We start from the raw sequence: 22879 nt of genomic DNA, 5'->3' as shown, positions 1-22879 counted from the left end.
CTAGTCTACAGGCAAACCTTGGAGATGGGAATAAACATGGCCTTACCTCATCTCCAAGCAATGAGAACAAATTCATAAACAAAGGCCAAATTAATATATTGTGTTTATTCATAAAGGGAATCAACATATTCTTTAGAAAAAAATAACATTTCATATAACATGTATGGACATTTTGTTTCTCTCTATAGGCCATACATTTAGTGTCAGTGTATTAGAGAGTATGAAATGATGATAATCATCCACCACAAGGAATGTACCTATATACTGTAGACTAAAGTGGAAGTTGACTCTGCATGTGCCGCATTAGATTTTAATTCCCAAGGCCTATAGCGAGAAATCATTGTCACTGTGGTGTTACCCTCAATGGTACATATTCTACAACTTTAGTTAGGAAACAAATTGAAATTCTATAGCCTATTAACTGTACATTTTAAAATTGTGTCGAGTTCATATGCCCCAAGTCATCCCAGTGACTTGTGATCTTTTATTTTACATGGTTATAATGAAATAATAATGAAATCTTTGAAATATTTCTGTAGAAGAGAATGTAATGTATGTTTATGGAACACAAACACTGTTGTATATTTTAAAGGTACATTTACACTTTTTGTACATTTAGTAACAATAATGTTGTTGTTTATTTATTTATTTAGTTTGTTGTTGTTGTTATTGTTTTGTATAGTTTTGTTTTTTAGAGTGTTCATACAGTAAACAGTAGCTGTGGATCCTTGGCCTGGTGTTTTAGCTGAACAGTCCACAGGCCCAGAATGTCAAAGCCAGTAGGAGAAAGCCCAGAGAATAGTTTCTTTAGACCCTTCAATGGCAGACAAAAACATAATTCCTCGATTCAGCCCCCCACTGAGCACAGACATTAGTGGCTGATGACAGAAGCAGATCAAGGCATGAGGATAAGAGTGGGAAATCGTCAAAGCTGCTCATGTTTCCAGGTCTGTGAAAAGATTTGTTCAGGCCACTCTGATTTGATGTATTTTCCCATGTTGCACAGGACAGCCTGTATTGTTGGAGCGTTCTGATAATGACTCCCTGTTCTAGGCCCAGTTGGAGCAGCAGCAGGTGCTGCAGGGTTGGAGATGCTAGGATAAACGCTGGTTTGTGTGCAGCAGTCCAGAGTACATGGGGCTTTTCTAATACACCTGCTTAAGGTGACCCAGGTAAGACATTTCAGTCTTCATTTCCCAATACGGTACTTGCTCTTTTCAAAACAAATGAAGGTGATAAGCCAATCAGGCAGTATTCTGAAATTTTACATAATAATCAATCAATTGAATTCTAAGCTTATTGTTAAATTAGTCACTTTTTAAATTATTACATGGTAACCTATTAAACATCAAGTAAATTCTCTAGCTAATATGAATGCAGAATCTAAGTTACAGGAATATGCTGGCTTTATGGTTTAAGAAGTCTTTTTTCTCCTTCATTCCAGGTTTTGAAATGGAGCTAACATTTATTCTTCTTCTTTTAATCAATGGGATGCCTTTGGCTTTGACTCAGTTCAATGGATATAATTGTGATCCAACCTTTCACAGCAGATTTCCAGGTAAGCAGAGTGAGGACCAGATGTTCCACCTTTTGTCTGATATGATCATTGACTGGCAAAAAAATCCCAACATCACCATATTTTAAGACATTTTCGAATTATATGATATACATGGAGATTTTTGTTTTTCTGAGAAATGCACCAAAAGGCTATGAGTAAATGAATATTCCAAAAATATATATAAAGGGAAAAAAAAATTAATGTTGGATACTTAATATTGGTTTGGATACTTAATACCTAATCTTATCTCTATCCGACAGAAGTTTTTGTTTCATTACTGAAGCAAAAAATGTTTTCAGTGAAATTATGTGGAAGGACCATTCACAGCTTAGTGAAATATGTATAAAAATATAAATGTGTATAATTATATAGTTACATTTAATATAGATTACTTTAATAGCTTAAAATTATTTTAATGCAATGCCTAACGATATTAAGAGGTATAACATTGGGTAGATAAACCTGTTTAACTTGGCTTATTCTGGTGGATAACTTGTTCACTCAAATCATTAAGACAATGAACTGCAGCTTTGCTCAAATGTTATTAATTATCACAGTACAGATATGAAAGGTCTTATACTTGCCATTCTTCTTTAATTTTAGTTTGCCGAAATACTTCATGTAAACAAAGGAGCTAATCTCAACAACTTGCATGGAACAACGCTAGCACCACAGATAACATTTAGCCTTTAGCCATTAGCCTTTCTGAAGGGTGGCATTTTCTCACTCAGAGGTTTTTCTTATTTGATATTAACAATTCTGCTGATATGAGTACCTGCTGATATGAGTACCATTTTAAATTTCTTAAAATTTGCCCATCCCTATTATGTTTCTTCAGAAAAATGTATGTATTTTAAAAATATTTTAAAAGCAGTTTATGAATGAAAGATGTTTGCTTTGAGTACGTCTCTGCACTGCGGAACTAAAGCCTAGTACATGTCTGACAGCTTTTATGGAGGTAGCCACTGGGTGTAACCTTCTTTTTGTTTTTTTTTAAATGCAGATCAGTTGTTGCAATTCAGTTTCCCCTCAAATTAGTGTTCCCCTGTGTGAGTGTGTGTTCCCCATGCACACTCATTGTGTCTGAATGGAAAAGTTTTTAAAAATTTTATATAGCTACGTCAGTCATGTATATGAGTAGCAGGACCTGCCCACACAGTACATTCCTGTAATATTAGAATGTTTCCCCTCTTGTTATTTTATTATGTATGTATAAGACATTAGCCAAATTGTGGCAATTTATTAAAAAATCACTCATACAGCTTTTGATAAATATATAAAATCTATAAAGAGATGTATATAACAGATAACAGAATTCCTTTTGAATTAGAATAAAGAACTCATCTCCCTCTGTCGTCTATCCTTCTTTTCTCTTTCATCTTTTGTTGAAGGTGAGAGGGATATCAGTGTGTATTGTGGCGTGCAGACTATCACCCTGAAGATAAACTTCTGCCCGGTGCTGTACTCAGGCTACACAGATGCAGACCTGGCCCTGAACGGTCACCACGGAGACACCCATTGCCGAGGCTTCATAAATAATAACACCTTCCCCACGGCAGTGCTGTTCAGTATCAGTCTCAGCACACTGGAGGCCTGCGGCAACACGCTGGTGGTGAGACATGCCACTGATGAATTCTAATTGTACTGTGTTGCTGAGCCAATAAGAGCCAAGGTCACAGAGCTCTTCAGTGTTCAGATGCTTCATGAACCATAGCTGTGTCCACTGACAAATATTATTAGCACTAATTCATGCTTTATCACCAGCACGGTGTGTCGACTTTGGTGAGTTTAGTGAAAATACCTGTCCTTAAAGGAATACGTCTTTTAAAAAACAGTTCTTTAAAATAATATAGCACAAGGATGTTACGTAATGTTGCTGTCTAAAGAAATACATGTATCTCCATTTTTGTCCATTTTTACTTTACTGTATCATTTTAGCACAGCAGCTGTCCTTCACATTGTGTGACAACTTTATGATGGATGGACCAATAGAAATGATCCAAAAATGGATACTTGGAATGAAAACCTTTCACACTGACTTCCATTCCAAGTTCAGAAGGGTTTTTTTCCTTCTCCTATAAAGTAACTTTTTTGGAGATACAGATTTACCTTTGGACTGTGAGGATACGTATGGCTAAATGATCTGGAGAAATTGCCTAATTTTTCTGAAACATATTGTGACTGCAATTTCTATTACAATTATTTTCTATCAATTAATGTTTCTGTATAGCTGCTGCATAAAATCTCTTAAGTGTTTATCTTAAGGGAAACTAAAATGTTAATTTTCAACTTAAAAAAAAAAAGCAGAAAAGTAAATTATGGTTCTAAAGCTATAGTTACATTCTGGGAATGTTCATACAGTGTTTTTGTCAATGTCAGCCTATTTGTTTTCTTGAAGAGATTAAATGTAACACAACTAACATAAAGGTAAAACAGAAAATTCACTCCAGATGCTTTATGCGAGTGCACTTAGGCCTTTTGTTTTGGTCAAGAATATCAGCATGTTAATGTCCCAAATTGTCGGTTCTGGATGTCATAGTATGCTATAACACAGATATGTTGTCATGTTTGGTCTACATTATCAGCATTTCCTCACTTAAAATCTGTTGTTGCAATGATGTTGATAGTGCTGGCTATAAAAAATAAAAAAAGGTTATCATATATCCCTATGATCTGTCAAAATCTTGGTGAAAGGGGCATTGGGGTAATTATGGTAAGCTTGGCATGTAATTTATACCCACTACCTCTGACTATACTACACCACTATTTTAGACCTAGACATAGTTTAATACAGCAGGAGAACCTATCTTGAAAAATCAGAATCTTTGTTCATCTTTATAGAAAACAGTATGTCAAGTAGGGCCAGAAAGCCCTTATGTTTGTTGGCAATTACTTAAAATGTAAGGGCCATGAGTCCAGAAGATCCGAGTGGGCTTGGCTCTCTTGGTGCTTAGAATGGCCCCATTCTCATTTCTGTCATTTGAATTGGCTCTCTCCTCTGGCACATTGAACTGTCCAGTGGCAATACACTAGCAGGAGTTGGAAAAAACTTTGTATAAATATATAATAAATATCAATATCAACAATTGTGTAATTAGTGTGTAATTAGTATTATTTTTTCACAATTCTAACTAAAAGTTAAGTATTTACATGACATGTTGTGTTTATGACAAATTAGATTTGTTCATGTGGTTGTTACCATGGTCTCAATGAGAGTTAATGCAGTGCTCATATTAAACTGTGAAAAATTATTTATTCTTTCTACAGGTTTCTACAACTCAGGGCTATAATGCTTATGGAAATATGTCCTTGGTGCAGATAGGAAATGTGTCAGGATACATTGACACTCCTGACCCTCCAACCATCATCAGCTACCTGCCAGGTCTGCTGTATAAATTTAGCTGCAGTTATCCTCTAGAATACCTGGTCAACAATTCTCAGCTGGCTTCGTAAGTCTACTCCTCAGAATACTTCTATATAAAAAAATGTAATGTACATCATGTAAGGTCAATCATATTGTTTGATCGTAAAAAGGAATACCTTACCTATTTTAAATAGGACTGGTTTTAAATCTGTCAACATACAGACACAGCAGTTGGTGTGTTTTTAAAATGAACCAAGTTCACAGTTTTGACAATTTAATTTACCCTGTTGCTAACAATATTGTAACACTTTGTAGCTAGAAAATAAGATCCAAAATTCCTAGTTTGAACCATACCGTTGTAAGTTGAATGTAGCATTATTATAGGGTTATAACTGTTTAGAAACTAAAATAAAATGATTCATTCATACAATGTCTGTAGGGCAGCACAGTGGTGCAGCAGATAGTGTCACAGACACACAGCTCCAGGGATCTGGAGGTTGTTGGTTCATGTCTCCGGGTGCTCTGGCCCGGTCCAAAAACACACGCTTGTAGATGGACTGGTGACTCGAAAGAGTCCATAGGTGTGTGAGTGAGTGTGTTGTGCCCTGTGAAGGACTGGTGCCACCTCCAGGGTGTGTTCCTGCCTTGCACCCGATGGTTCCGGGTAGGCTCCAGACCCACCGCGACCCAGAACTGGATCAGCGCTTACAGACAATGAATGAATGAATTCACCTGAATGTAAAGATGTGTGCTAATAACATTTTTTTATGTCTGTGTTTTTTTCAAGATCTTCTGCTGCTATAGCAGTAAAAGACAACAATGGCTCATTTGTGAGCACATTGAGTTTGATTCTGTACAATGTAAGTATATTTCAATTTGCTAATTTCACAGTCTACGGCTTGAATAGTGTGAAGCATTTAAATTAAAACTTAGCAATAACTAATAAAATGTACAAGCTATGTATGTTACTACAGTAGTTCACTGGCCGTTGGTTGATTTTGATACTGTTACTCTATAAAGAGACATGGATGAGGGGATATTTATACTTAAAGGAATGGGAAAGGTTTAAAGGATTAAAAAAAGTCTCAAAAATCAAACAAAACATGAACAAATTTATTTCACATTATTTTACAGCTTAACAGAGTTTCAGGCAAATGTGACAGTTTGGGGCTGAGGCTAGTTAGTGTACATAAACTCCTATTATTTTGTAGTCCTTTGAAGCTGTGCTGTGCAAAACAAAAAAAAAATGTAGTGAAAAACTATTTAAATTAATTGTTTAACATCTTATTTATTTTTTAATGTTATTGCAGGACTCATCCTTCACTCAGCAGCTATCTGTCCCCATAGCTGGTCTCTCTCTGAAGACCAGAGTGTTTGCTGCTGTCAGGGCTACTAACCTGGACAGGAGGTACTTTATTGGTCACCAAGACAAAAACTCTCAACCTGCAGAGAAATGTAAAAAATATTCCTTCAGTGTTTCTTATATTGTGGTTGTTCCAAGGTCATAAATATGCATACGCTGTCATGTTAGACTAATCTGAATTTTAATAACTCCACAGTTACAGGAGAATTTTTACCTTTTTGCTTTATAAAAGAAGTCAATAAGAAGGTTTTGCATTTTTGCATTTAATTGCACATTACAATCGAGCAACTTAGATATTGTACAGTGTGTACAAATGCTATTTTTTTAAATATTCAGTGTATTATAAAGGTGGATTTGTAAATTAAATGTGAAGGGAATACTGGTTGCTTTGTTCACAGACCATTTTAGTGTAGCCTGGGTTTGGCACCTAAATCAACTTTAAAACTGTTTTAGCTCTGAGCTGTGATTTCCATCAGTAAAATAAATGGCTGTCGTCCCTGTCCCCTCCCCCACTCCACACCCCCCACAGGTGGAATATCCTGATGGATTACTGTTACACCACTCCCTCTGGGAATCCCAAAGATGAGATACGCTATGACCTTTTCTTCGGGTAATTTCACATGCTCTAAAACGATGCGTTAAATGGTGCACATTAACCAGCGGAGAGCTCATTATCCGCTCAACTGACCACTCACCATACAAATCTTTCACAATGGCCTTTTGCTGAATGTTTTATCTGTGTGTGTGTGTGTGTCTTGGTAATTTGTAATGTGAGCTTAGCGATCACTCTTGCACTGATCACGTTATAACGTCTACTGTAATCTTGTTGTTTTCCAAACAGATGTCACAAAGACCCACAGACGACAGTGTTTGAAAATGGGAAAAGTCAGATGGGCCGCTTTGCATTTGAGGTTTTCCGTTTTGTGAAGCACAAAAACCAGAAAATGTCCACAGTCTTCCTGCACTGCGTCACAAAGCTCTGCCGGATCGATGACTGTGCCATGCTGATGCCAGTAAATAAATATTATTAATGTGTATAGAATAAGGTTCAAAAGTTTAGACCAAAAGTGGGTCAAATACATACTGAAATAAAAATACTGTTAGTTAAGAAAAATAACTTGTAAAAGGACCTTCACAAATAAACTTGAATAGAGTGTACAGAAACAGAAGCTCAAAAACTAGTTAAGTACTGCATAAATCAACTACTTAATGAATAGCTTACAGGGCTCAACACAGTAGTTTGAAGACTCCATTTTCTCTCTCTTTAGATCCTTTTGGTTTAGAATGAAATGTAACAAATCCCTGATTTGTCCCTATGCAACATAATGGAATTAAATCAACATTATGTACAACACAGCTTCAACACAGCTTCAAAACATTGCGATGCTCCACAGGCCTGTAATAGGGAGAATGGAGCATCTGTTGTGGCACGGTAGAAACTGCACTGTATATCTTTTGGATCCCGAGGACTACCTCAGTTCTTATGGCACATGTCACACACACCAACAGCTGAGGAATAAGGGAAGAGAAAAACTACACTGCATCCCAATTTGAGCCATATTACGTATGTAGTGCACTCCAAAGATAATAGACCTAAGGCTGCTGTGCCTAGACAGTGCACCAATTTGACAGTGCGATGTGAAGCTTATAATTGAATATAAATTGAAACAAACCAGAAAAGTAAGTGCAGAAGTCATCATTTTGGACCTACACTGTTCAATTCATAGCTTTTATGTTATAACTGTAAAAATTGCTATACAAATTGTTATTTGATTTCAATTTGATGAAAGTCTACAAGACAAATTGTAAGCTCCTCTCTCTCTGTCACAACAGTGCTGTATAAGTGAATTAGTCTCTGCAACTGTATGTGGAGCCCAAAAGCAACCACAATGTGTTTGACAAACCAAAGCAATCTTATGTTACCCTTTTTTTTTACACAATCACCTACTGTACTTTTACAATAGGCTTAAAGCCCCACACATGCTAAATGTATTCTCATGTTAAAAGTGTTAGAAGTATAAATGTAATCAACCGTAGGTATTCTAATCAGTGTAAAGTAATCAGATAACTTCTAACTTAAATGCTATTTCCTCCAGATCTGTGGGAAAAGACGGAAACGAGAGGACGATCTAGGCCCTGTTCCTTCCACTGGAGACACAGTTATAACAGCAGGACCCATAATCACCAGGGGGGGTAAGACCTTGACTGTGTTCTTCATCCATTAATCTATATCATGTGTGTTCATTAGTCTAAGATCTTTCACCATATTTAACCCCTCAATTTTCTTCTTGCTCGCAGATGAAACTCCAACCAACAACTCACAGCTTGGTAAGGGCTTCCTATTTCTTCACCCTGTAGAATTAGGGGCCTAAAGTGCTGTAGATGACTGTGTAATGCTAATGCTGGTAACATTGATAGTTTTTGTTTTAAACCTGAGCAATATCAGATTTCAATCACTCATCTTTATTTGAGAACAGGCTGACAGTCAAAAGCTCTCCTGGTGTCTTCATTAAGGTCACACAGGCACGTTGATGCAGTTTATATGTCTTTATGTAAGCTATAAAGACAGCAAGTGTTGTTATGATTCCACTTTTGTGTAAGCAGTGTACAGGCATCATTATAATATTGTATTGCTGCCGTCCAAGAAAACAAAAATAATTTTGTCAGTTTACTACATCATTTGAACACATTAGCTGTCCTTCACATTGTGTGAAAATTTCACGATGAATGGATCGGTTGAAATGCTCCATTTCAACTTACTTGGAATATAATTTTATCTTCACTTACTGTCCGTTTTTTCAGCTCCACTGACATACAGGAGCACTTAGTAGTTCTACAATTACAGATTGTAGTCCACCTGTAGTACCACCATACGGATAGTATGATCATTCTCAATGTACACATACCAGCACAATACACATTAACACATCACATCAACGTCACTGCAGTGTCCATGATCCATCACCCGAATCAAACCTGCTGACAATTGAAGAGCAGGTTTAAAAATGGGGATAGGGACATGTGCAGAAAAGTGCTCAGTGCTCCTGTGTGGTCAGTGACTCTTCAGTCAGCGTTCTTAATCTAGTGATTGTTCAGTGTTGAGAAAAATCACAACAAATTATGAAAATACTTTGTTTGATAAACCCACTCAACATGGCTATTGTGGGAATAATTCTCTCTCTCTCTCTCAATACCCACCCTCCCTGAATGGCCAAAGACACCACCACAACCTCAATATCACCAATACTACATTGTCTTTGTTGAAACATGCCCTCTCTCTCTCACTCTCTCTCTCTCTCTCTCTCTCTCTCTCTCTCTCTCTCTCTCTCTCATTCTCTCATTTAGTTCCAGTGAGTGATCATTCCCCACGTCTGGACCCAGTAACTAGTGCTCTGGTGTCAGGAGTTGTGGTGTTGGGGGTCATGAGCCTGGCCTTCTTTACGCTCTCTCTCAGGATGTATCGGAGGTCTAATCCCTCGGCCCTGACCACAATCCGCAATCTGAGTTTCAAATGACCAACGCTGTACCTCTGCACCCTCAAGCCACTGCATAAAATGTCTTTGAATATTTTTAAATTTGGTATAACAGAACATTCCTCATGCAGCACTCCTCTGGCTAGAAACTAGGCCATGGGTGGATATTACATTGTTGCAAACTTCATGCTCTGTTTTGATGAATCCAAAGTGATTGGATACCTCAGCTTTTTATATTAAGATCTTTTCAGGGTTCATGTTTCATTGCATCTTGGAAAACAGAATAAGTGAACGTGTTGCTTGAGATATTTCATGTCTGTTTAACTGTGTGCATGTGGTTCTGTGTGTGTGGGCATGCCAAGTTTGTATGTGTACAGTGCTTTGCAAAGGTCACAGTACACCCTTTATTTATTTCCAGTTAATACTGTTTTTTACCATCAGAACAAAACACAAAACCCATTTAATAGAATCACAGAAAAGCTGAAATAATTTCAGTTTTTGTAATGAGAGCTATCAGATGTTACACCAGCTGCTTCTTCTTTTGGTGTGTAAATCTCTTTCTTCTTACCTATTTCTTTTTCCTCAGTGACTTAAAGTAAGTATAAACCTACTGCCAATAAATGAAGGATGGTCTCGGCCTTTTTTGAACGGTACTATTTAGGTCCATGTACATGAAATGTGATAATGTACGGTTGTAAGAAACTGTAAGAAACTTTTAAATCTATTGTGCCATTGTACATGGTTGCCATAAACAATTATGTAAAGATGCTATTTTGTATTTTGACTGTATGTAACATACATACTTAAAAATATTTCATAAAAATGTTAAGATTTAAATCTACTAGTTATTTTTTAAATGCAAAAATATGTAACGTTGAGAATAGTTTATCACAATTTAGAACTTCCATATGTTTAATTTGTTATATATGTTGAGGGTAAATCCTATCTGAATAGTGGGCAGAAGGGTGAAGCATATGCTATGCACATTCCAATGCTCAGATTATTGAGATATATTTACAAGTAAGTTATTATTATTAATGAAATAATAATAATAATAATAATAATAATAATATATTTAGTTAAGATAAAAATCCAATATTTATTCCATGATTATAGAGTCATCGGCAGCTACTACTCTGCTCATCATTTTGAACAAAGATAATTCTTTATTTCAGTAATGTAGCTAGAATATTATCATCAAAGACATGCATAGCTGCAAATCTGTTCACCAGCATTTTTTATGATTTGGACGCTGGTACACTGAGCAGCAGAAAAATTAAGCTGAAAAGTTGATCACAACCAAAACAACATGCTTGGACACTGACATGTTTGGACCCTGCTGTGTGACCGGCTAAGCCTGCATCAGTTCAGTTCATGGGACTTATGCTTAAGTACACTTTTTTAGAAGGGAACTGAATCGTTTTTATATGTCCAATAATCTAGTTGTATTTCAGTTATTCCTGTAATTGCTTTTAAAAAATAGAGTTTGTGTAATTTTATGTTCACACAAGAAGTGTAAAAATGGTGCTGTTGTTGGATGTTGTATGCCATTGTAATTTATACATTTTAAGCATTTTGTGTTATCTTACACTTTACTAGTTAGCCAGCTATATAAATATCTTTGTTGCACATTAAAAGTGTGATAAAACAATGGCTTCAATGTAATTTCTCTTTCAAAATTCTGCCAAAATAGCAATTAACAGGTTTCAAAATTAGTAGACTGCATAGCTAGCTAGCTACTGTTTTTCTGCTACAACTGTCCTCTGCTTTGTTGCATTTATTCCTGATTTTTCCTCATCTCACTCCCAAACCAGCAGTTCAAAGAGTGTGCAGCATTATATTTGCTGAGGAGAAGGGAGTTATAGATTAAAAAGAGAGCTACTTAAGGATATTGCAGAAAAGGGGATTGTTATTTAAACTGTGAAATGCTGTATTGCATTTTGTACGATCTATTATATTTTACTGTTATTTTTGTGCAAACACTCTCCACCCATCGGCCCCCAGGGTCATCATCGCTTTTCACCCTTACTTTAGCAAGGGCACTAACAGTGGATCTTTCCAGAACACTGACCCTGGAGTTGCTGATGGAGACAAAGATGTCCTGACCATGGTACAGTCAAGTGCTTGTTTCCCACTGTAGCACTCGAAATCTTTCCCATCTCTGTTCTTTCTCCAGATAATTGCAGATTTCAGCTGCCTTTGTGAGACAGACTTTCTACTGGCTACAAGCCAGTAGTCATGGGCTTTCAGAAAAAAAGCATCATTATCAAGTGCATAACTGCATTTTTACCTGCTGGCGCTGGATCTTTTTAAGTGTTAAGTGATTGCAAGTTAATGTTTCACAGAACAGCCTGTACAAATTTGTCTCTTTGTTCTGTAAACATCACTGGTGTTTGTGTGTCCGGAATGCTTCCATGGTTTTTGTACTCTTTACAATAGGCAGAGGAAACACCCAATACTCTGTCTTGACCCCAACCAGAAAGACTCTTGTCCTTCCCAGATAGCTCGGCTAACAGGCTTGTATTACCCTCCATGACATCTGGGTTTTATTTCACTTTCAAAATACACTGTTTTGTGTTCTTAAAACTCTGCACTTTTTGGATATAGCAACCCAAACTTTGTTAAAAATCTGTTTTATTAACTACTAAAACACTAAAAATGTGTCACACAGTCTGTATTAAGTTAGGGATCTCTGTATAAAATAATTTCAATATCATTCAATTTTTATATCTCTGTGTTTGAAATGGCTCTAGTACCTACATTACTCACTATATAGTGCACTGTTATAGGGAACTGAATTCAGGAGTGTAGAGACCTATAGCTGACACTACCTCACGTGGGTTTCTTGTGCAGTGCATTGTGCGATTGTTTGAGTGCACTGAAAATTGTCCACTGTGTATTTGGACACTACTACAAAATGGCTATAAAATACAAAACTATACAAGAGAGCAATATTGTAAAGAGGGGAGAGTTTTGGAAACATTATATGAATCTGTATTTGTGATTTACAAAGTATAGATGTTATTAACAATAAATAAAGAAAGAAAATCAAGAGGATTTTCAAGACTGTGTTTGAGACCAACACTGTTTCTGACCCAGGACCATGTATTTACATGTCCATGTCTAAAAAGTTTAGTCTAAAGCTCAGTTTTCAGCACCCTATCCTTCTAGACAGCTGTGTAGTTAAAGGGAAAATGTAGTAAATAATGTGTGCACCTGCACGACAGGGATGTTACCGAATGGATTCCTAAAGGAGTATGTACATAGTTTATTAAATTACACATTAGAATGCAAAAGGATGTACGATGGGTACATACAGAGACAAAACCCGTGCTCATGGTTTCTGCTGTCTCTTTGAAGGAGATGTGCGAAGATGAAACCTTACACGTTACATTTGCCTGCCTCTGGGTAACTCCATGGTACCTTATTCAAAGGCAATTGTCCAAAACCAACCTTCTAAAAAAGTATTGACCTTGTTTCTGACCAATGCCAGTGAGGTGTTGTAGACAGAAAATAATTATTTTTTTAACCTGCATACATATATAAACAGAGTGAAGCTCCCAGGGCTTAATTCCTCAGACTCCCCATACCAGACTGGATATTTCATGGGCTTAAAGCACAGTGGAAATTGTCAGATGTTTTAAAGTATTTTTTCACTGTATCAGTATTGATGAACGGCAAATAGCTGTAATGGCTTTCTTTAGCCTGTTTATATTTGGAGTGTTTATTCCAGGCTACCAGGCCATTACTCTTGATGAATGTGGGGACTACGCCAGACATCCAGGTAATGTCTCATGGATTTCATATTTTTATTATCCATTACTTCTACCTTACTTCAAAATTAGAAGAACTTATTTGAGCTATTTTGATGGTACACCACATGTCCATAGTTCATAGACATCTCCTCTACTACGCCATTTCTGCTTTTCTTTTTGTGGGCACAGGTATTCAGCTATGCTAACAAAGGATGTGTAATGTCAATAGAAAACCATTGCTAAAAGAATGTGACACTCTGCAGCATGCCCAATGCTAAGTGCTAGCAAGTGGGGTACAAAGATCCCCAGCACTGGGCTGTGGTGTGTTTGTGATCCGGAATCATCCAACATCAGAACCTGACCTAGTTTATACTTTTGTGGCTGAATGAATTCCTCAGAGCAGTGCTCCAGTGTCTAGTGTAAAGACTATAAATTCTATAAAAGAGACTTTTAAAGTAGGAAATTTTTAGCATTTAACAGGCTATCCTTGATGTCCAAAGAAACACTGAGCTGTCTGTTGTGTACAAACATTTTGCCACCTCATAGAGGTGGGCTTGTGTGTGTGTGTGTGTTTTGCAGGTATCATGATGTGTAACCAAAATGTGTTTTGCTTTTATTATTGCCACAGCGTACACAGACATTTCTGTATCATGTGGGACTCAGTCTATCGAGCTGAACATCCTGGCTTGTCCTGTTATTTACACCGGATACAACGAGAGCCTCCTTATTTTGAACCAGATGTTGGGTGTTCCGGGCTGTCGGGGCCAGATGAACACCTCGGTCACGCCCCCGGTTGTTCGCTTCACTTTCCCGCTCAGACCTGCGGACGCCTGCGGCAGTGTCTTCGTGGTGAGTGGGGAGCTGAAGAAAAACGAAATATAGCCTAGTAGTAGTATACTTCATAGACTTCACCAACAGAGGGCGCCACAGTTTTACTTTAATTTAATTTAAGTTTATTTTATTTATTTTTTTTATTTTTACTGCGGTTGTGTCTTAAATTGACACCATGTAGTCACTGGTTCTCCTAGGTACAAATAAATTCTAAAGCGTGTTTTTTTGTGTTATTATTGTAAATCCAAATTCAAATATTCTCCCACTCTTTTGTTATATTTTAATAACTGTACTAAGTAATTACTTTATTTTATACAGTTGTATAACTGTATTGTGTTGTACCATATATGATCATGTTCATTCATTTATCCATTGTCTGTAACCGGAGCCTAAACCGAATGCCATATACATTTTATTTAAGAAGAAAAAAAAAACATAAAATGGCCAGCGACACAAATTTATTCATCACTCTATCCGCAATGGCAAGAAGACAGCAGACAAAGGTTGTTCCACTGAGGGCAAAGTTGGGGGTCCATTAGTGTTTTGCACAGCGTTATGTGGGCAGACCACCGGTTGTTAAACAGAATTTTAAAATGCCATATTTTAGCACGTTTCCATTCACTGTCCAATTTACTAATTTTTCTTTCATTACTTTCTCTTGTTATTATTTGTAAATCATTAATAAATCATTTAAATCCAACACAGTGTTAAAATTTTCAACCTACTTATATCAGCTCTGCTCATTGTTGTATTTCATAGTTGTTGTTAATAGCTGTTGTTCTCTCTGTGTCCGCGTGGGTTTCCTCTGGGTGCTCCAGTTTCCTCCCACAGTCCAAAAACACACGTTGGTAGGTGGATTGGCGACTTAAAAGTGTCCGTAGGTGTGAGTGAGTGTGTGTTGCCCTGTGAAGGACTGGCGCCCCCTCCAGGGTGTGTTCCAGTGATTCCAGGTGGGTTCTGGACCCACCGTGACCCTGAACTAGATAAGCGCTTACAGATAATGGATGGATGGATGGATGGATGTTAATATTTGTATTAGTTTATTTCCAGAATAAATGTCTCTGCGAATTTGAAATCAGTTTGTGGAGATTTAAAAACTAGTTAAATCTTGTAAACATGACTGTAAGCTGAGTGGGCTGAAGGTGGACCATCAGTGACCTACTGGTCTTGGGATAATATTGTATCCAAAATTAAGTGTTAACTTTGGTTTAGACAATCTAAAGATGATGATTCCATCCCAAGAATATCCCAAGAACAAGATTCTATTCCAAGTTTACGATCATGAAGGTGGTGTATCATACTTCATTTTTAGATTTTATTAAAAGAAAAAAAGACAGTTGTCATTTTTAGTACTACACAGCAATTACCATAAAATTCTGTTTTCACACTTCTTTATAGTAATTCATCATTACTGTCTAAAGGAAAATATGTGCAGCCAAAGCTAATGTCATCTCAACCTAAGCTTACTTCACTTGTTAGACTGTCTCTCTTCCTTTACACTCTTATAAAGAAGGTCCTCAATGTTTCACTTAGTCCAAGCCCTGTTCCTCTATCACTAATAATTGGCTGCTTTTGCTCCTGTTTTTAAAAAGCCGGGCCTGACTCTGAAGATTTTAACAACTATAGACAGCTTATTTCTAACAATCCATTTCTTGGCAATTTGCTGAAATATGTTTTGTGTGCCCAGTTTCAGCCATGGTCTAGATTTGAAACTGAAACTGCCTTGGTTAGAAAATTGTTCACTGATAGCATCTGAATCTAGGTGAACATACTCGTTTTCCTGGACCACACTGCCACTGTCATGAGATTTATTTTTAAAAGTGAATACCAGGTGGGCAAATTATTTGCACACGTGCTTTAAATCATATTTTACTGCTAGTCATTAATTCTGTTTGGTTCACTTGGCAAGTATAAGTCAGATCCATTTACACGCTCATAAGGTGTTGCTCAGTCCTTGGTAGTGTGGCCATTTTCATTACTCCAAAATAAAACATCAGTGGAAAAGAGGACATCACACCCACAAAAGGTGTGAAGGACATCAAACCAGAAACAGGGAGGCATACTACAAAGCATTAAATTAAAGCCATAATGTTCATGTCAATAAAATGGGTTTACAAGTTAGAGAAAGAAATGTATAACTTATTGTTTTCCTCACCAGACCTGATGCTTACTTGTGATATTTAAGTCCAACGATTCAAGGATTCCAGAAGAAGTTACTATGCTGCTTCTATTGAGTGTAGGCTAATTTCTTGTTTCCCATCCATCCATCCATTATCTCTAACCGCTTATCCAATTTAGGGTTGTGGGGGGTCCAGAGCCTACCTGGAATCATCGGGCGCAAGGCGGGAATACACCCTGGAGGGGACGCCAGTCCTTCACAGGGCAACACAGCACACATTCACTCACACCTACGGACACTTTCGAGTCGCCAATCCACCTGCAACGTGTGTTTTTGGACTGTTGGAGGAAACCGGAGTACCCGGAGGAAACCCACGCGGACACGGGGAGAACACACCAACTCCTCACAGACAGTCACCCGGAGCTGGAATTGAACCCACAACCTCCAGGCCCCTGGAGCTGTGTGACTGCGCCACTACCTGCTGCCGCCCCCTCTTGTATCCCAAACATTTTAATTTTAACATTTTACATTTTAATTTATTCATTTTTTTTTTTACATTTTAATTTAGTGCTTAAAATTTGAGGTCAATCTCCCTTCATCTTTCATTACACCAAATTCACTAATCAATGAAACGTGGAAGGGTTTGAAACATAATGCTACATTCAGTTTACTTCAGAAGTTGGATATCATAGCTGGGACTAGTGTCACACCTGAGTCGACTATGTTCCTGTTAAACACATGTGCCTACTTTTAAGCTGCAGGTTGTTACTGTTAGCATTGTTCGTAATATCAGTTAATATCAGCTCATTTTGACATATTTTGCACATTCAAACACCATGGGAATCATACAGAAGTTGGACATCAATGTGTGTAAAATTTATTTAATAAGAAACAAATGGATAGAAGTGCTAATAAATGGTACAATACTGCTGCTTTTACACTACTGTTGTTGGTGTGTGATGCAGCCATCTTGGATTCTGAACTCAGGGTTGATGAAGTTCTCCAGAATTTCAGAGGAAACTTTCTACTTGGAGCTCAGAAATCCCAACAAACTCCAAGTTCAAATGGAATGCAGAAATATTTCTGAAGCCACGAGGCAGGCTTTATTTTTTCATTTTCAATTTGGCAAGTTTCCACAACCGTCTTAAGTTTAAGTTATACAGTACAGAAACCTGCCAGCTTAGTTTATTCCTGAAACCTAGAAATTATAATATAATAATTAAAACTGTGTAATTAAATATAATATGAAGCATTTCTGTGTTTATTTTAGACTACTAGCACAACTGGCACTGGGATCTTCTCTGAATTCTCTAGTGTTCAGACAATGAACATCAGTGGCGTGGTTCGCTCCTTCGACCCCACAATGGGAGCTGTCACCTACAATGCTGAACTAAAGTATATCTACTCGTGTGCCTACCCTCTAGAATACCTCATCAACAACACCATACTTAATGTGTAAGTGTTGTCAGTCTTTAAAGGGGTATTATACCACTTTTTAAAAAAATGTCCATATAATAATTTCTGCCACATGCACTCATTTTTTTATAATGTGAAATGCTAATTTGAAAAAGAATTGGTCATAGTAATGGTGATAGAAACCAGACGACCAATGCATTTATCACTTCTGAAAGTAACATTTCAGAAAAATGTTACACAAAATGACTATGCCTTTTCTAATCGAGGCATGTTTTTTTCATATAGTTTTAAAATAAGGTCTGGGGTTTTAACATTTTTCAAATATGGACACCTGGTACTTTAAAGCCAAAAGAAGTTTTTCATATTTAGCATAATAAGCACTGTTATTTTTTCATTAACAACATGTAGAAATGTAAGTTCACAGTGTTTTTGGACAGCATATAAAATGTCCATATTTTTGCTGAAGAAATATCAGCACAAATGATCACTGTAAAGAACCACTATCTGGTTCAATTAATTTCTTAACAATACTCCATCAAACCATCAAGTGACTTTGTTTACACCAACGGCTGAATCACTTGAACATTGTGAAAATGTAATAGAAATGCTTTGTTAAAATGATAGCAAAATTTGGTCACTATATTCACTATTAAACATTGTAGTCCATGGTAGTCGATAAAGATTTTTTTCTGACTATGTTTCTGTCGTTAATTTGATGGATCACCACTATTCTTTTGGGTGTTAATAATGACCTGGGCAGTTTTTCCCCCAGTTTCAGTCATCTGGGTAATACACTTGGTTGTTTTCTTTGCTTAACGAGGCCAATAATTTGACATCTCTGAAATATCTTTTCCACAACTATGGAAAAAGTCTTCCAAAATGGCTTTGAAAATACTGAAAATTTACTCACTGCATTAGTTAGGGTTAATAAAAGTGTCAGCTACTTACACTTATTAATCATTGCAGTAGTTATCCAGTATCCATACTTTGCTTACATTTTTACTTTTTTGGCCAGACATTCCCAATTAACTGTGAGTTTAATGTCAAACTACTCCTTTTATAGTTTTTCTATTATTAACATACCCCAGTGTGTGTATATGCTTTTGATTGTGGCCAAATATTAGCCTAATTAACATTGTGATATGCATTAAAGAACATTAAAACTACACCAAAAGCACTAGAATGGCAACTGTGTTGGTGGATTTTTAATCACAGTATTTTAGCAGTCATTAAATTCTTCACAAAAAGTTTAATACACTGGGGAGCCTGTGCGATAAATAAGAACTCATAGATAGCAATAACTGCATTAGTCAATGCCATCAGCATGGTTAGTGGCATGGCTGATTGACTACAATATTATACTACGCTATAAAGGGGCCACTCTTGGATGAACCCTCTGCTCCTTTTGCAGGGCGTCCTCCTCTATTGCAGTGAAGGACAACAATGGTACGTTCATCAGCACCCTGAGCATGCAGCTCTTCAAGGTAAGTATCCTCAGAGGTTCAGCAAAAAGGTCACATTTCTAATCAAAACCACTATATGTGTTATGTCTCGCCATAATTCTATACTCTACTGCACCAAATGTTATGACCTTTTTCACAGGATAGCAACTACACAGTACCGCTCATAATCCCACCTCTGGGTATTGAGCTCAAGACTACTATATTTGTTCAAGTCATTGCTGTGAACCTGACAGCGCAGTAAGTTCTGTTTTTTCTTCTTCTGCTGGATCTTAAGACATTCCCTTTGTTTGTTTTCCTAGGATATGGTTTGAATCATGAATCTCTTTTCTCTACAGATATAACGTTCTGCTGGATCGTTGCTATGCTTCAATCTCCCCTCAACCCTCCAACTCTACATATTTTAATCTTTTTGTTGCGTAAGTCCATACTCAGGCAGTCACTTACTCACAATTAACAATGGGCTCCACAATTATAACACTCAGGGCTAAACGTTATTTAGTGATATGCAGCAGCGACACAATGCCATAGGTAAATGTTTTCATAAAGCACATGCTATATTCACATCCATCCTTGAACAGTCTAACGTAAGTGTTCTGTATGAGTTTGCCCTCTTCTAACATTTAGTCCTTCAATTGCACTTGAAGCTTCATGCTTTCTTTTAAGGTGTTCAAAGGATCAGTTTACCACTATTACTGAAAATGGGATCACACAACGGGCTCGCTTCAGTTTCCCGGCCTTTCGCTTCAGTGAACAACAGAACCAGACTGTGTCCACCTACTACCTTCACTGCATCACCAGGCTGTGTGACATTGCGACCTGTACCCAATTTAAGGTAAAGCTATACACCTGCTCATAATAGAGTGGAGTGATTATATCATACTGAGAGTTTATGAGATGCTACTCACTGATAAAACACTGAATTACTTTTTCAAACACTTACCCCCAATAAAGGGAAAAAACATAATCTTCAATGTCAATGAGATCGTAACTGGGTACACTTATATATTTCTATATATCTAGTTTGAGACCACTTTGCTTTATGTCATTTACATTGAATAGGTCAGAGCACAACTAAAACTGTTTACGATTACTTGCCTGAGTTTTGGATATGTGGAATAAATATCCCTGCAAAACATATATATATATATATATATATATATATATATACACACACACTGACCAATCACTGGATTAGGAACACCTACCTTGTATATACAAGCATTGTCTATTTTATCGGCTCCACTGGCCATACATGAGCAGTTACTGTAGTTCTTCAGTTACAGGCTGTAGTCCACCTGTTTCTCTGCATACTTTATCACCATTTCACAATGGTCCAGAGCCCCTCACAGAGCAGAAATGAATTGGGTGGTGGATCATTCTCAGCACTGCAGTAACACTGAAGTGTTTGTGCTGTGTTTGTGTGTGTTGTGCTGGTATGAGTGGGTCAGACACAGCATTGCTGCTGAAGTTTTAAAACCCTGTGTCAAATCACTGTCCACTCTGTTAGACACACCTAATTTGTTGGTCCATCATGTAGATGTAAAGTCAGAGAGAGTTGCTGCACAGTTTGTGTTAGTTGTTTTCAAGACTTTAATCAGTGGACACAGGATGCCATTGACTGGATATTTTCAGTTGGTGGGCTATTCTCAGTCCAGCAGTGACACTGGGGGCTTTAAAACTTCTAGCAGCACTGCTGTTTCTGACCTATTCATAGCAGCATAACACACACTAATACACCATCTCCACGTCAGTGTCACTGCAGCGCCCACTACCCAATCCACCGCCCAAATAATACCTGCTCTGTTGACTTTTTTTTTTTTGAAATGCAGAGAACTCTGTGGACTAGTCTGTAGTTATTCAGTGTTCTTAAGTGTGTTGATGTGCATGTATGTGTGTGTGTGTTTATTAGTGGGTATTTACTCTCTTCCTTTACAAATAAACAGCAATGCGGGAGGAAAAGAAGAGAGGTTGAGACAGAGACAATTGAGAACGGGATGGTTCACATCACCTCTGTGCCCATTTCAACACGGACAGATAAACGTATGTCCACCACATTTATCTGTCTTTTTTCATGTATTAAAGGAATATTTTTGCCAATATAAATGCACACTTTACTACAGGCTTGTTTGATGTCTGGACTTTAATACTTTTACCTTAATATTTAAAAGCAATATTTTTACCTTAATATTACAGCTTCAATGTCACTGTGATTTACTGAGCTGTAATAGGGAGAATAGAGCTTATGTTTTTGCTACTCTGAGCTTAGCACTGCAAAAACTGCACTATGTAACTTCTGAAATTGGGGAGGGAACTACACCCACCCTCTTACTCTTGATTTCAGGACGTCACTGTAAAAGTGAATTACACTCTTCAACTGTAGGGGAAGCCTCAGGAGTCTTGCTTTAAAGGAGCAAGCAAACTCTACAGCAAAAACATCACAGTCTTGCCTCAAGCAACATTTTATTGAGATAGTAACATTAGATTGACTGGCTTTCTGGTAGCGTATGATTGATTATCCAAGATTGTTTAGCCACAACTCTAGCATTAGCAATTTAACCCTGATTTTGAGGGTAGTTTTACAGATAAAACTGTCATACAGAATAAATAATTCACATAAATATCCTCGTTTTTTTTAAGACCACTTAATATCTCAATATGGAAAGTGGCAAGTGCCTGATGATTTATCCGGGCAGTCTGAATGCTAATTTGCAGCCAAGCCTACATTACTTGTTAGCTGCATTAGCCCCAGTGCAAAACATCTGATTAGCTAAACATGAGCTATGGGGAAATGTGTTGATTTTTGGACATTTAAGTATTTCTTTAAAACTCATTTTTCAGTGAGTTAGAAAATGGCATTAATTAGTCTATGTCTGCATAGGGCAATCTGTAACTCCTCATTTCTTTGTTCTTTCAGCTCTTAACCCTGATGCAGGTATGTTTTGCTTCATTATTATGTTTCATTTCCTTTTTGAATTTTCCATTTCAGTAGGAATATTTTTTACTGATATGAGTTACAATATTGTGTATGTGCAGTGACAGTGCAGGCTAAAGGTGGAAACAGTGGAGTGTCTGTGGGACTGGCCGTTGCTGTGACTGTCCTGGTCCTTGTGAGCGTCATTACCACCCTGGTGGTTGCAAACTCTTATCACAAACTCAGGTGTTTGCACTGTCTGGCATCAATGGATGAAGAAGAGACTTGATTAACTGAGGGTGGGGGGAACAACAGGGGCTTCACCCTGCTGTCTGTGAATGGTTTTGCATTTATTTCTCCTTTAGAAGGTTATGATGTCTGTCATGGGACAAACATTCATAAAAGGTATGGTTAGTATATATTACAAGCCAGTTTTATGACCTTCAGAGTATGGATGAATTGGTTGGTAGGGCATTTATCAGTTATCCACATCAAACCTCTGCATGCCTGGCATATTGCAATTCAATAAACTGCCGTCTGTGTAAGGAGCAGAGTAATTAGAGTTTGTATGTTACCTGCTTGTGTAATTTAAGTGCAGTCACCAAAGAAAAAACATTGATGGAGAC

General features: G+C 37.3%; 2 protein-coding genes across 2 annotated transcripts; both read left to right on the top strand.

The window, feature by feature from the left end:
• The first annotated feature begins 1452 nt into the window (after positions 1 to 1452).
• On the top strand, positions 1453 to 9800 carry zpld1b (zona pellucida-like domain containing 1b). The gene is made up of 10 exons (XM_066644967.1): positions 1453 to 1558; positions 2950 to 3170; positions 4826 to 5007; positions 5710 to 5782; positions 6233 to 6330; positions 6815 to 6895; positions 7127 to 7298; positions 8382 to 8478; positions 8584 to 8613; positions 9637 to 9800. Exons 1-10 carry the CDS (start codon positions 1453 to 1455, stop codon positions 9798 to 9800), a joined length of 1224 nt encoding a protein of 407 aa, XP_066501064.1.
• A 3648-nt stretch (positions 9801 to 13448) lies between these two features.
• si:ch211-229d2.5 (zona pellucida-like domain-containing protein 1) lies at positions 13449 to 22542 on the top strand. The gene is made up of 10 exons (XM_066642581.1): positions 13449 to 13542; positions 14142 to 14362; positions 17734 to 17918; positions 19291 to 19363; positions 19482 to 19579; positions 19678 to 19758; positions 20006 to 20174; positions 21286 to 21403; positions 22257 to 22274; positions 22376 to 22542. The coding sequence occupies exons 1-10, from the start codon at positions 13449 to 13451 to the stop codon at positions 22540 to 22542; spliced, it is 1224 nt and encodes a 407-aa protein (XP_066498678.1).
• Positions 22543 to 22879: the final 337 nt, after the last annotated feature.

Source organism: Hoplias malabaricus, chromosome 1 (assembly GCF_029633855.1).
Source record: "Hoplias malabaricus isolate fHopMal1 chromosome 1, fHopMal1.hap1, whole genome shotgun sequence".
NCBI lineage: Eukaryota > Metazoa > Chordata > Actinopteri > Characiformes > Erythrinidae > Hoplias > Hoplias malabaricus.
This window is presented reverse-complemented; position numbering and strand designations above follow the sequence as displayed.

Bases quoted from the DNA above. Each gene is read 5' to 3' on its own strand.
- zpld1b (XM_066644967.1), top strand. From the start codon at position 1,453: ATGGAGCTAACATTTATTCTTCTTCTTTTAATCAATGGGATGCCTTTG. The intron at 1,559-2,949 runs GTAAGCAGAGTG...CTTTTGTTGAAG, and splicing joins CTTTCACAGCAGATTTCCAG to GTGAGAGGGATATCAGTGTG. The intron at 6,331-6,814 runs GTACTTTATTGG...CACCCCCCACAG, and splicing joins GCTACTAACCTGGACAGGAG to GTGGAATATCCTGATGGATT.
- si:ch211-229d2.5 (XM_066642581.1), top strand. From the start codon at position 13,449: ATGGCTTTCTTTAGCCTGTTTATATTTGGAGTGTTTATTCCAGGCTAC. The intron at 19,580-19,677 runs GTAAGTTCTGTT...TTTTCTCTACAG, and splicing joins GCTGTGAACCTGACAGCGCA to ATATAACGTTCTGCTGGATC. The intron at 20,175-21,285 runs GTAAAGCTATAC...ACAAATAAACAG, and splicing joins CGACCTGTACCCAATTTAAG to CAATGCGGGAGGAAAAGAAG.